This window comes from Canis lupus, chromosome 27, assembly GCF_048164855.1.
Source record: "Canis lupus baileyi chromosome 27, mCanLup2.hap1, whole genome shotgun sequence".
NCBI lineage: Eukaryota > Metazoa > Chordata > Mammalia > Carnivora > Canidae > Canis > Canis lupus.
This window is the reverse complement of record NC_132864.1, coordinates 43,656,974-43,672,705: the sequence shown is the minus strand read 5'-3', so window position 1 is coordinate 43,672,705 and position 15,732 is coordinate 43,656,974. Positions and strand designations below refer to the sequence as shown.

Sequence of the window (15,732 nt, the reverse complement as noted above, 5' to 3'; positions counted from 1 at the left end):
CTATTAGTACTTACTTAGAACTTGCTAGGAGCATCATAATGGGGCTTGTACAAGCACCCCTCAGTTAATTACAAACCACCTACTGAAAACACTGGTACTCCTTTACTTTATGGGCCAGCAAAAGGTGAAGCCTGCAGAAGAGAGCTGACCCCAGGGGTGGGACTCGGTCTGGCTGGTCCTGGTTAACATGGGATTCGTCTCCCACCCTCTGGGCCTCCTTCACCTGTGTCACATCTTCCAGAGCACAAATGGGTCCACAGGGGTCAGGAAGTGACAATGCAAATAGAACTACCTGGTATTGACACAGACAATGGGGGAAATGAGCATGGGCAATAAATAACAAAAATACCCTAGAAAGAATCAGAATAAGAATAAGCCATTAGAATTTTGTAAGGCAGCTACATTTGCAGATTGAAGATGTTCAGATCCTGAAACACAGTGAAGGTCAAGAGACTAACACTTGGAACACCCCTGGTGTACTATGTTTATTTCTTTTTTTTTTAATTTTTATTTATTTATTATAGTCACAGAGAGAGAAAGAGAGAGAGGCAGAGACACAGGCAGAGGGAGAAGCAGGCTCCATGCACCGGGAGCCCGATGTGGGATTCGATCCCGGGTCTCCAGGATCGCGCCCTGAGCCAAAGGCAGGCTCCAAACCGCTGGGCCACCCAGGGATCCCTACTATGTTTATTTCAAGATGAAAGCAAATTTCTATCAGAGAGTTAAACAAATGGAGGAAGGAAGGAACTATTACCTAGGATAAGGGCCAAGTCATGTTCCTTGCTCATTGGGGAGCCAGCTTCTCCCACTGCCCCTCCCCCTGCTCCTACAGCCTCTCTCTCTCTCTCTCTCTCTCTCTCATAAACTAATAAAATCTTTAAAAAATAGTAATAGTAATTTTCAGTTCTCAAATTTTATTAACAAGGGCAGCAATCTCATGTGTATGTGTGTGTGTCCAGGACTGGAAAGTAGAAGTGTCACAAATTAGAGAGATCAGATGCAATTAGATGGTATTGTCTTGTTTGGAATTTTATCATCTTTATTTCTACAAAGTTCATTACTAGTTTTCTATAAGCCCAGATTGTTTGGGTATAATTGCTTATTGTAAGTCACCATATGTGTTCTCAATGCCTACTTCCCACACACGAACAATCCTGAACTTCAAAGGTCTTGTATGAGAGGGAGCCATCACTGTAGTCATGGACAAATTAAGATTTTTTTAAATAATGTAATAGAAATGTAGGATTATTAGGTTTTTGAAACAGATTAAACTTTCTGAAGAAGTCCATTTAAGGCAGAGAAGAAGGGTGAAAGCAGAGTGTTTAGAACTAGTTTTACTTCTGTTAAAAAAAGTTAAAATTCCAGCCACAGTTTGATGAATATTAAGTTCTTACTATTCAACTTTCTTGATAGATTGAAGCATTAAATTTAAAATGTTGCTACCATAATACTTGAAATAAATAGATATCGGCATTTATATAACTTTCAGATGGTGAAAGACTAAGCAGAAATCAAAAGGGAAAAGAGAGAGAGATATTCAGGAACATAAAAATGCCATGCTTCTAGATGTCAAAAACCAAGAACATTAAAAGGCAAACAACATACAAAAAAAAAAAAATTGTAAGACTACGAACAAAGTGCTGATTTCTGTTCTATGTGCATATGTCATGGAAATGAAATTTTAAAATACCGAAATTAAAAAAGAAGTTAGGCAAAGTAAACGAACAGAAGAATCCGAGATAAATATATCACATAAATTATGCTAGCAACCAAAGAAATGCAAAATTAAACCTCACATTTATTTAGCAATCCTCTAGGCATCTCTCACCCTCAGTACTGACAAATATGTGCTGTTATAAACACTCATACACTGCTGAGGAAGAAATAAAACATCAGAGTCTTTCTGGAAAGCCATCTGGCTGTTTGTACAGAGAACTTCCTTGATCCAGAAATTCCACATCCAAGAATCCAACCCATGAATGCAATTAGAGACACAGAGCGGTAATGAGCACAACATAAGCAACTCAAGTGTACAGCTACAGAACCTAATTCATAATGCTAGTGCAGGTTGCATATTATTGCAAATTGTGTTTTTGAAGCATATTCACTGGCTCATAACAAGGATTATGAAGTAATGAGAGGTAAAATAGTCAATAAAATGTATACATGCAGCCCTAAAATATCCCGTGTGTAAGAAGATAGATGACAGATACATAGGAGACAAACACTGATAGAAAATATGTCAACATGTTGGCAATGGTTCTCGCTGGGTTGCAGGGCTTAAAATATTTTTTCTTTGTATTTGTCCTTACCAGATATTCTATGATGATTTTCCTCATCACAAGGAATTTTTTTTTGTATTTACTTATAGTTTTCCATTTCCAATCATATGAAAATTAAACTATAATGTTTTAAGGCACTTTGATGACTCTCCCCCCAAAATCCCTACATTATCTATCAATCTATCATCCTTCTGTCTATAGATTATTGTTTGTTAAAAAAAGATTATTGTTTGTTTATTTGTTTTAACTGCCCTTTCCAGCCTCCATCAGATACACATATATCCTCTTGCAGCTCAGGGTGTGATCCGAGAGACCGGGGATCGAGTCCCATGTCGGGCTCCCTGTGTGGAGCCTGCTTCTCCCTCTGCCTGTGTCTCTGCTCCTCTCTCTCTGTGTGTCTCTCATGAATAAATAAATAAAATCTTCAAAAAAATTAAAAAATAATAATAATTCTAAATGAAACTGTATACATGTACTTTGAGTCGTGATGACTGTGAGCTTCTCCATAGGAGCTTATTAATAAATTAGAGAGTTATCACAAAATTTCTGTAATCAAAGGGTAGGGAATGTGTTTATAAATTGGATGTAAGACTAATGTGTCTGAGTGTATAGAAAAGAACTTCACCAAAGCTTCTATTTAATTAAGTGAAATTCAGCTTATTTTAAGTGAATATTCAAATTCTCTGATACACTATTTTAAAATTATGGTTAAGTATAAACATTAGTTAATTTGCTTTACAGGTTTTGCATCTAAATATTGGTTTAAGATTAAATGGTAATGATAGACCCCCTTGATTCCCTCAAACATCTGATCAGTTATGCAATTTTAAATAAAACCTTCAAAATTCATGTCAGCATCATGTTTTGAAGAAAATAGGCAAGATATGGTCAAATTAGCTTCCATCTTGACATGAAAAAAATTCCATCTGTCTCTATCCCTCTGCTTATAACTTGGAGTCAATTTTAATGCCATTATTACACAATTAAATATAAATTAATTTTAATAATACTATATCCATTGCTAAGCATGGCCCTTACTGTTTTATTTTTATATAAATAATAATAAAATCCCTTCACGAATCTTCATACCAATTAATGGAATATAGATACTGCTCACCTCACTGTGAAAATTATGATTCAAGATCTGAGAGATTAACTTCTTGAAAGCTGACATTGGGACTCATATATCAAGTTTGGAATGTTTTCCTATAGGATGCAGAAGCTCACCACTCAATCTATTGGAATGTTTATGAGACTGTTTATTGCACCAAAAGGCCGTCTCCATGATGCACTTTGATCCCACATCTGTGTATTTTGAGCCACTCTCATAGCCGCCCCATTTATCTGGGTACACTAACTTTATGAGCATAAATAAGATCTTGGTGTACTAAAAAGATGCTCATAAAACATCAGTATGTGTATTTGATGTCTTACAGGAACCCAGGGAGCAAGTCTAGGTGTGTGAGGCTCAAGAATACTCTAATAATATAGAACAGAGAAGTCCTTTATTCAGCACTTGTGAAGTGCCTGTGCGACACATATGTCCCCTTGTTATCCACACAGACTTTCTGGGCTCTCAGGAAAGCAACAGGCAATGAAACTCAGACATACAGTTAACATGAGTGTTTGCTAAATTTTAATAAGGAAGAGTGTGATATCCTCTATATAGAAATACGTAAGGGAAATTATCACCTCTACCTTGGGTCAAAGTATGTGTTCAGGTAGAGGAAATAGCCAAGTGTACATGAAAAGAGAAAGTGATAAATGGGACTATATTAAAATTAGGAACTTTTCTTTAACACGAAAGCATTGATAGAGTGTAAATGTAAGTCAGAGTGGGATATCATGTTTACAAAGGCTTACACTGTGGTATATAAAAAGCTCTTATGAGCCAGGGAGAAAACGATAGAAAAATGCACAAAAGATATGAACCAACACCTCACAAATGTCCCACATCATAAAACAGTTCAAATCACTCTGAGGTGACAATACCTACCTACCAGAATGGCTAACCTTTAAAACAACTGGGATTACCAACTGTCAGGCAAGCTGGGGAGCGCTCACTCATGATAGACTGTAAGCTGATACGGCCAGCTTAGAAAGCCATGAGACAGGGACCTAGCTCATCGGAACACATGCGTGTCCAGCAGTTGTATTCTTACATTTAATCCAGATGCATTTGTGTGTCAGAAGACATGTAGAAGGGCACAACACTTCCTCACAACATGCGCTGGAAACAACGCAAACACCATCTCCGGTGTGAAGAGGAAAGAAAGTTGGAGATGTCTGTCTCAGTACATCTGTTAAACTGAATGTGCGGAGTCGACACTGCATGTTATGTCACTCTCGCAGGCAGGCATACCATGTAAGACATAATAATAAAAAAGTCAGCAGTCAAATCATGTTGTATAATTCTACTTGTATACAGTTTAAAACAAGTAAAATTAAATCTATGATATTAGAAGGTAAATCATTTTTAGGATGAAAGTGGCAGTAGCGATTGATAGAAAATATAGAGAATACAGGGCTTCTGATAAAATGATCATATTCTATTTAATTTTTTAAAAATATTTATTTATGTATTTGTGTATTAATTAATTAATTAATTAATTAATTAATTTATTGCACAAAGAGAGGAGAGGCATAGGCAGAGGGAGAAGCAGGCTCCCCACAGAGAGCCTGATGTGGTACTTGATACCTGAACTGGGATCACTCCCTGAGCCAAAGGCAGACACTCAACTGCAGAACCACCCAGGCATCCCCAATATTCTATTTCTTAATGTCAGTGGTATTTAGAATTAAATATAACTGTGATAGTTCATCAGGCTATGAGTTTGTGATTTATCAAAGTCTGTCATAGATAGTACTTCCATGCAAAGTTTATTCTTAAAAGGCCGGTTGTATACGGCAACAAATAATCCTTGTAGACAACATCTCTGAGCGTACATTTCATTATTTTTGTAAAATAGCTCAAACTACATTTCTTAAGTCTAAGCAAGAAGCAAATTTAAAAGGCAAAGACTCAAAGAAATGTTTTTGAAAACAAGGTATATATTAGTAAAGAAGGTCAAATATGCAATTGCAAGGATGTTCAAATGCACAATACAGCACTCCATCACAGCGTATACATAAATATGTATCTCAATTTTTTTTTCAGAGACACACTAGAATAAAAAAGAGCCTGACATTGAAGCAGTCATGAAGTCTGCTCTTGAAAACGATACAACAAAGCATTTGCATTAGCTCTGCAAGGTGTTTTTGCTTGTTTCCTTTAATGAGTGACGTAAAGTTCCAGAAATCAGGAGAAGCTGGTGTTCTTCCTGGATCGTGACTGAGTATTTTCTCTGTGCTCTTTGTTCTTCCATTCTAGGGATGATTATTATCAAAACTGAAAAGAACCAGACACTACATGTGTTGTGATATATAAACTTCCAAGCTGTATGGGAATCTCCCACTTGTGTGTCCTCTGTGACCCCATAGAAAGTCTAAAGTAATCTATTTGGCCCCTGCCACCAACCTTAATATTGCCTTTTATTTTTTTTTAATGTTCACAGAGAATAGGACATTTCAAAATATCTTACACTTTTTTTCAAGCAATCTGGTATTTCTGCCACTTGAACAAAGCAAAATGAGTCAAAGAAAAAGTAGAAATGGTGGTTTGGCGTCTTAAGGGAGCATGTTAAGTGTGCATGCGTTTGTATGAGAGCATGTGTGAACATATCTGTCATTCCTTTCTAGATCATTAATATATAGAAACAAACAACAATTTGATTAACAATTTTCAAAAGCTTCTGGGACAATGCTGCATATACAGTAAAATACAAGAATAACACCGTCCACCAAATTTTCTTTCATATCCTCTAAACCTTATCTCTTCACTAAAGGAAGTGTGTAATAGATATAAAGTACAAATTTGGTGTTAGACATTTTTTAAAGGATATTGGAAAAGGGAAGTATTCAAGTGTAAACAACACATACAAATTAATAGCAGTAATTTAAAACTAAATAATAAATTCAATAGTTAGGTATTATATAGTTTGGTAACATTTTAAATCAATTGTCAGTGCTTAAATATATTTATAGTTGATGGTGAAGTTTTTGCTATTTTAACATAATTATCTGCTTTCTTAATACAATAAGATTATTTAATTAAAATATAGACCATGTAACTGAACAATGATGAATCTAGTATTCTATAAATAGAAGGGTAAAACATTTGAAGGTCCAAATTAAGAATTTTAATAATTAAAAGATAATATACAAGTCTGAGTCTTACCCAGAGACACATGTGGTACTTTGAGCTCAGTTTACCTTTTGTTTCTTTTTGTTGTTGTTGTTTTGTTTTTTGTTTTGTTTTGTTTTTTAAAGATTATATTTATTTATTCATGAGAGACACACAGAGAGAGGCAGAGATGCAGGCAGAGGGAGAAGCAAGCTCCATGCACCGGGAACCCGACGTGGGACTCGATCCCGGGTCTCCAGGATCACACCCTGGGCTGCAGGCGGCGCTAAACCGCTGAGCCACCAGGGCTGCCCTCAGTTTACCTTTTGAATATTATTTCTTACTTACCCTTTCTTGGGTTTTCCAGTATAACAGAGCAAGTCTTCCTACAGACCACCCTTGGAGACTTTTATAATGTCTCCATTTAATTTAAAATACTCTGATTGTTTCAGTGTGGTATTATGTGTTCTCTTACTCATTTGAAGCTATTACTCAAATGCCGAGTTGAAGAATATTTACAATTTTTAAGGAATATTTAGGATTTAAAGAGTACTTTTGTTACCGGTATCTCCACTGAGGCTGAAAGCCTTACTAATCAGGCTATTAAATGTCAAATGTAGGCTTTTATTTTCAAAACTCACTACCCCATTGACTTGTATGATAAATGGTGAAATGAAAACTGTTTAAGATGTAAGGATTGGCTAAAATTTATGTGAAGGCATTCTATCCATGCAGGAAACAGATTTGGAAACCAAATGAATTATGTGTGCCTTTAACTTTGGGGTGAAGTAGGCTGAATCTTACAGTCCTGCAGACTATGATGCTTCTTGGTTTGATGCTGGTTAAAATGGTAAACATACCCTACCTTTGAAATCTCAGTATTTCCCTTGAATGTATTTTTCTTTTTATGCAAGGTAGTAATCTGAACACCTAAAAGAACAAAGAGCTGGGGCTTCCACAAATCTAAAGAACAGGTTCCTTAATCATTTGTGATTGTTTGCTAATTTTTATGCATATAAATAGATACAGATATATTTACACATAGACATCCAATGTCTGGGACAGAAACTCATGGAAGGAATAACGAACCCTCACCTACCCCAACCCTCTAATTGCCTCCTGTTATTTTCTCAAAAGAATTCAACAGTTGAACATGAAAACATTCTCTTAGATCTATTGATAAGACAAGACACCTTTCCCGTGCAGCTACTGAATATGAAGCGTGCGTCCCTGATACAACAAGCTTGGGTTTCATAATCACAGAATCATACAGCATTGCTACTGGAGACAGACCTTTTTGTTATTGTTTAATAGTTTCTATGATTATCCTCATGACATGAATCTCATTACATGGACTGAATTCATTTTCAGGGTGAATCACCATTAGGAAATATGTCAGGAAATTTAACTCTGCTGATTCACACAGCAGTGAAACGAGAGCCTGCTCCTCTGTGCACTTTCAGCGTGTGCCCATTGGCGTGAACAGAATTCAGGACACGTGATTTTCTCAAAGACAAATAAGACTGAGAGAAAGCAGATGTGTTTTGGGGGCAGGGTGTTTGGGGGCCTTTTCTATATGACCTCCTGGAACTCAACTTGATGAAGCAAATATGTTGTTGTAAACTGTTCGCACTAGGCTGTGGGTTATAAGATATGTGTGCCTATCAGCCAGTGGAGATTTTGGTGGAGACTAATTCCAGTAATTAAACCATCATAGAGGAACCTCTTCATCCTTTCCTTAAGGACACCCAAGCATATTTAAGCCGTGGGTGAATTTCTACTTTAGCATAATTTATCTGAAATCCAACAGTAAAATTAGAAACTAAGAGAAATAAGGGGGAAGAGAAATAAGGAGCAATAGTTACTATTTTTTGAAGAGCATGCTTCTTCAAAGGAAATGCATCTCCTAGGTGTGTGCCTTTTCACAAGACCCGGGGAGGGTGTTTTGGCAGTAGCTACTGCTGGATTGTCCCTTAGAGTCCACTTTAGAGTAGTGATCTCTTACCAGCCTGTGTAACTCAGTTTCATACAAATTGACAAAAATGTACTAAATGAATGCATATTGTTAGCCAAACCTTGTAAATGATGACATGTGTTTGTTTTGTTTTGTTTTTTTTCCATAAAATTCTTCCTTACTCTAAGGAGTTTCGTCCCTCTGGGATTTTCTTGCTTATTTGTATGCTCTTCCAATGCCTGACTGCATCTAATTTAGAGATTTTTGGCAAGAGAAAAGTTCAAAAAATGATTCATGTTATCATGGTGTTTCTAATGAATGCATATATAATTTTCCTGCTCTGGTTTAAATGTTACTTATCTTTATGAAAAATTATATTAAACATTTTAACAGTATAATTCTGACCAGAACACAACATCCTTTAATGTTATGTGTTGCTAGAATGAAAATTCTCAAGATTCAAAGAGCCCCATCTACTTTGGGAGATAATCTTAGAAATTGTATCTGAGAATTCATTTAAACCTAGATTTTCTGAAAAACTCATTAATGGTAATATAAGAAAAATAGTTTTTCTGAGGCACTTGCGTGGCTCACTTGGTTGAGCATTTGGCTCTTGATTTCAGCTCGGGTCATGATCTCAGGATCCTGAGATCGAGTCGCACATGGGGCTCCTCACTCACCGGGGAGTCTGCTGGAGATTGTCTCTCCCCTTTTCCTTTTCCCCTCTCCCTGCTCATTCTTTCTCTTACTCTCTCTCTCTCTCTCTCGAAGGATTACATAAATCTTTAAAGAAAAAGAAAAATAGTTTTTCTTAAGATAAGTTGCTAGTCTTTATAGCACAAAAGTCAGTCCTAACAAGTTATTTAAGACAGCTATGCCTCTCCCAAATTTCCAGAAACTTATTGAAGCCTTCACCAATAGGGTTTATTTTATTCTCAGTAGTATAATTTATGTATTTATAATATTAAAAGCAGTTCAGATAGTGAAAGTTTCACATAGTGAAAGAGGACTGAATGGCTTTAAATAAATACCTTTCATCCCACCTACCTTCACTTCTCAAGCCACTCTCCTGAGATATTGACATTTTGCTATTTCCAGTTTTAATTCTGATTTTAAACAGCACATAATTCTAAATAGCACTCTTGCTTATTTTTATTTCCTCAGTTCTCACCATACATTTATTAATAACCATCTATGAAAGATGAGCAACTTTATTAGTACCTCTCTCTCGGTTTTGTTTATCATGTTATATTTAGTTTTCTCTATTGTTCACATATTTTTAAATAATATGACTAAAACCACATGGCTCATTCCAACAACTTTAGATTGTACAGGAAGAGGATTTTTAAGCTACGTGACTCATTACCAAAACTAAAACTGGGTACATGTTGGTCACTTAGCAGCTCCACAGACATAGCAGACTGAGGGTGTTCAGCAGAGATACTCTCAAGTGATCTGTTCACATTTAACACTCTCCCAGAAGAGCTCAGATTCAATTTTTGTTAATTTTAGGTATGTCATTTCAAACAGCAGGAGCCTAGGATCCCTTAGTATATTTCCCTTAACATGGGGAGGATGATGGGATTGCCAGAAAATGAAATGCCTTCACAAGGTCTGAGAAGAACTGTACTTTTGGAAAAGCTAGCACATATTTACTAGTTGAACCAGAACTGAAGTAGCTTAGCTGTGTGGTGTCTAGCTGATACAGTCAGATTCCCCTGAAAAATGTCTAGGATGAGCTATCAGCCCGTAACTCCTGCATTCAAACATACGTACTTTGAAGAGCTTTGGATTTTCAGTTCCAGAGAAATAAAGGATTACAGAGGAAGTAAAATGGAAATTGAGAAGATGTGTGTGTGTCTGTGTGAGTGAGAGAGAGAGAGAGGTGTGGGGGAGTATAGAACAAAACAGAGAAAAAGGGACAGAAATGGAGCGAGGGGAAGAATTTAAGAAGAGTGTTGTATTTAATGTGTCGTATTGTGTGTAAAGAACAACAACAACAAAGCAGTAGTCATCTGGATTTAATGGAGGTATTTTAATATTGATTTGACATCTTCATGGTTTTGAATCCACATTTGAACAAGTGAATAGAGTATCCAAAAGTTATTCCTATCAGGAGCTCTTTGTTTTTAGGAAGATAATGACAATATTCAGTCTACTTAGAGCCCATTGGATGGGCAGAGGCCTAAGATGTATGTGAGCTCCATATTATTGGTCAATGATCATCTTTAATTATTGCAAGTTCAGTAGCAATATATTTTGGTACTGTACCAATGCTTAATATCACTTAAGGTAACTTAATCGAAATTAAGTATTATACATCACAGGTTAGTATCATTGCATATTTTTAGCATGCCACCACTATACATTTCTGCTGAGATTAGAAATGACTGATTTTATTTGAAAGTACATGATATGTTTCAAGGTTCTATCATTTGAGAAGAAATAAAATAAGGTAACATTGCAGTGATTCCTTAGAATATGAAGTCAGTTATTGAAATAGACATTATTGGGCAGCCCGGGTGGCTCAGCGGTTTAGTGCCGCCTTCAGCCAGGGCTTGATCCTGAAGACCCAGGATGGAGTCCCACGTTGGACTTCCCTGCGTGGAGCCTGCTTCTCCCTCTGCCTGTGTCTCTGCTTCTCTCTCTCTCTCTCCGTGTTTCTCATGAATAAATAAATAAAATCTTTTTTTTTATAAATAAATAAAATCTTTAAAAAAAATGAAATAGACATTATTTCCCTTTAGAATTACTATTATATTTGGACTGAGAATTGTAGAGACTTAAAGCAATTATTTCTCAATCTCTGTTCTAAGGGAATGTAAGAGTTCAAGAGATTGATAGATGATTCTAGAAAATGTACAAATATACCCCATTCTTGTACAGTCATTATGCAAATTGGCACATAAGCCTCTGAAAAGACCTGTAGTCGAGTAGATTAGCTTTTTGAAAATTTATTTAAGACTATGTATCCTAAGATTATCTGTACAGAGTGTACATCAGTTTTTTCAACAAACCTATTACAAATATAGTTTCTTTTCTTTAAGATTTTATTTATTTATTCATGAGAGACAGAGAGAGAGAGAGAGAGAGAGAGGCAGAGACACAGGCAGAGGGAGAAGCAGGCTCCATGCAGGGAGCCCGATGTGGGACTTGATCCCGGATCCCCAGGATCAGGCCCTGGGCCGAAGGCAGATGCCCAACCACTAAGCCACCCAGGCGTCCCTAAATAATAGTTTCTAATTTAGTACAAGGGTCAACAAATTACATCCTATAATTACATCACCATTTGTTTTTATAAATAAAGTTTTATTGCAATGTAGTCATGCCCACTTGTTGCTTTTGTGTTGCAATGGCAGAATAGATAAGCTGACTCAGATACTTTATGTCCAGCAAAGCATAAACATATTTATTATCTGGTTCTTAACAGAAAAGTGTTTCCCAAACCTGATAGCAGAACAGAATACCTCTGGACATTGTATTTGGAAACATTGACTTAGACAAATGCATTACAATTTTAAATGCATATTCTTACACATGATTATAAGTTAAATGTACATATATGTGTGATATATAATTAATTTTATCTGTATGAAATTCGCATCGATAGGGCATTGATTTCTATTCAATTAAGGCATCAAGTTTTAAAATTTTAATATAATTAATTTATGCAAAGCTTTAAAACATGACTTAGGAAGAAAAAGAATGTAAATATTCTTACAAATCTTGTCCAAAGACAAAGATAAAAAAAATGATACGTGATAGCTTCATATTTCTTCTGATTTGTTTATCTAGGGAAGATTCAAACTTTATTGATAACTTTCTTCCTTACTTTCTTATTAGGAGAAATTCCTGATAGAAAGTTCTAAATATGTACTTACTATGTCTTTTCATTTTGACCTAGAGGACACACTGCTTCCTCTTCAGATTCAAAATTAACTAGTCTTATATGCTAAATTATAAATTTTGAAACCTGAGTTTAAGAACTAACTCAGATATTATCTCGCTGTCCAAACTATAATATCTAATATCCGAGTGTCAATTCTACATGAGGCATTAATAATGAAGCTGAACTAAACTCTCTGAATTTTTTTTCCAGGAAGAACTGAATCCCATCATTGTTACCCCGCCCATCCAAGCTGTTGACCAGGATCGCAATATTCAACCGCCATCAGATAGACCAGGAATCCTCTACTCTATCCTTGTTGGTTTGTATCTACTAGCATTCTACGCTCTCCATTCTAGAATCATTCTAGAATCATTCTATTTTTTTTAAGGATTTTATTTATTTATTCATGAGAGACACAGAGAGACAGAGAGGCCGAGACACAGGTAGAGGGAGAAGCAGGCTCCACGCAGGGAGCCCGATGTGGGACTCCATCCTGGGACTCCAGGATCACACCCTGGGACAAAGGCAGGCCCTAAACCAGTGAGCCACCCGGGCTGCCCTCTAGAATCATTCTAGAATCATTGAAAAACTTGTCTCAGATCAAAGGAAACACCTTTAATAACAAAGTTGATCTTATTGGAAACTATTTTTATGTAAAAATAAATTCAAAAATAACATCCCCTTAGAATTAGTTTAGTGAAACGTGTAGAAGAAAACATGGGAAGTATTTTTATTGAGAAAGTGAAACAACTTCAAAAAATGAATATTAATCTATATAATGGTAGTTTTCTCTTTAACCTCATTAAGGATTCTCTAAGAAAAATTAAAAAAAAAAAAACATCAATTGAACGGTTTGCTCTACTAGTATTTTACCATTGGTTGAATACAATTATATAATTCTGAAAATATTTGACTGAACTAATTAAAGGTTTTTGGAACCATATGGGAGAAGGATCATGATTACCCAAGGGCATGCAATCCATTATACTGTTGGCTAATTTTTCCTTGAAAAGTTTCACAGGAGCTCTTCTAGTTTATCCTTGTGCATATACTGACAATTGTGCCAAAGAAAAAAATGATGAGGGTTTGTTTATGCTACTCTTCTCACATTGCTTTTGTTAAAATATGAAAGTTGCTGCTTTGCGTGGTTTATAGTCTCTAGAGAGACAGATGCATGTGAGACAGATCATACATCTCTTAATGAAGAAGGGCTTGCTTTTGAAGTGTGCTTCAGAATGACTGACTATTCAGTGGAATTCGGCGTTACTCTCAACCTCTTTTTATCCCTGAGCCTTCAGCCTATGTGTATGCACATATACATAACAATACAACAGCCTACAGGCCTTAGCCAGATTTCCAAATATGATGCTATATCCTATTTAGAAATGCAATCTGTAAAGAAAGTTCAAGTGATTCTGTTTCAAGCTTTTGGTCTCTAGAACTATACTCATATCATAAGCCAGTTGCAGATATTAGACTATTACATTTTTAAAAAGCCCTTATCAACATAAGCAATAGTCTTTTAAGTCTGTAAGGTCCTTGATATAGATAAAAAGAATTAATCATTGTTTATTTCATTAACTGAAGAGTTGACAGTTTGTCAGTCACTGTGGTAGGTACCATAGATGCAAAGATGAGAGATGAATGCTCTAGGTTAGAGAGGGGTCGAGTCTATGGTTAGAAATATGTCAAAAGATAAATTAAAACAAGTAGTTTTAAACACCAGAAATAAGGTACATGGGATCATGGAAGGAAAGTTCTAGGTATTTCTGAGAAAATTGCTTACAGTTATTTCAGCAGAAAGATCAAAGCTTCTATGTAGAAAACTAGAGAGAAATTACCTAGAAGGATGACATAGCATGTGCAAAGTCTAAAGGATGAAATCTAAAGATAATCGTAGAGAAGCATGCTACCTAAAGTGGGCTGAAGTCCATTGGTATTCATGAGTTTCTTTCACTTTCAAAAATTACATTTATTCTTTCATTCAATAAATAGGCAACTACTCTGTGGAGGAAGATAGATTCTTCACTTTGTGGAGCTGGTGCTCTGGCAGCAGAAACAGGCAACAAACAATAAATATAAAATGTATTTTTATACATGATAGAGAGTGGCCAACACTGTGGGAAACATAGAGCTGAATAAGTGGGTGTAGAAGTACAGAAGGGGTGTTGCAGTATGAATTGTAGTATTAAATAGGATGATCAGGGCATCCTTCATTGACAAAGTGAGGTTTGAATAAAGTCTCACAGAAGTTGATGGAGTTAGCCATGTTTATATCTGGGGGAATAGTTTCTAGGCAGAGATAAAAGCTGGGGTTTGCCTGTTGGTTTCAGAAGCATCAAGGATATCAGTAACACTGGAGAGAAAAGTAGAAAGAGGATGTGAGAGTGACTGGGTGGAGCAGTTGGTTAAGCATCCAACTCTTGATTTCATCTCAGGTCATGGTCTCAGCATTTTGAGATAGAGTCCCAAGTCTAACTCCATGCTCAGCACAGAGCCTGCTTAAGATTCTCTTTCCCTCACTCTTACCGCATCTGCACTCTTTCATTCTTTCTCTCTCTGTCTTAAAAAGTAAATAGGGGGATCCCTAGGTGGCGCAGCGGTTTGGCGCCTGCCTTCGGCCTAGGGCGCGATCCTGGAGACCCGGGATCGAATCCCACATCGGGCTCCCAGTGCATGGAGCCTGCTTCTCCCTCTGCCTGTGTCTCTGCCTCTCTCTCTCTCTCTCTCTCTCTCTGTGACTATCATAAAAAAAAAAAAAAAAAAAAAAAAGTAAATAGATCTTTTAAGAAAAGACAGAGGGTGCGAAAAATAAGAGGAGGCCAGAAAATACAGAATCTTGTATACTATCAATCTACTTTACCATGTATTCTAAGTGAAGTGAGAAGCCAATATAGTAATGAGAGCAGAATAATGAATTGATGTTCTGTATCATTAGCCACCTGTAAAATGATGGATAATCCTAAATAATAGATGTAAGCACTGGCACTAATTTCGCTTTCACAGCTAAGTTAAATAAAATTATATAATTTCATACTACTTACATTTTTTGAAAGCAGGGTGTTATATGGGTATTATGAACTATGTTCAAATCCTCACTTTAAAACTTACTAATCATAATTGTATGATTATGCTAAGGTGAGTTACTAATCTCTGTGCCTCAGATTGCTCCTCTTTGAAATGGAATTGATAAAAACCAGACCCTCTATAAAATAATTTTGAGGATTTATTTATTTTTATTAAATATTTCATTTATTTATTCCCAAGAGACAGAGAGAGAGAGAGAGAGAGAGAGAGAGAGGCAGAGACACAGGCAGAGGGAGAAGCAGGCTCCATTTGGGAGCCTAATATGGGACTCGATCCGGGGTCTCCAGGATCACACCCT

The 15,732-nt window shown here is 36.3% G+C and overlaps 1 protein-coding gene across 1 annotated transcript in view; it reads left to right on the top strand.

The window, feature by feature from the left end:
* Positions 1 to 15,732, top strand: part of PCDH15 (protocadherin related 15) — an 876,905-nt gene that overhangs the window by 474,255 nt on the left and 386,918 nt on the right. The window contains exon 9 of the mRNA XM_072803740.1: positions 12,558 to 12,666. Coding sequence (XP_072659841.1) covers positions 12,558 to 12,666 — 109 coding nt within the window. The remainder of the gene's footprint in view (positions 1 to 12,557; positions 12,667 to 15,732) is intronic.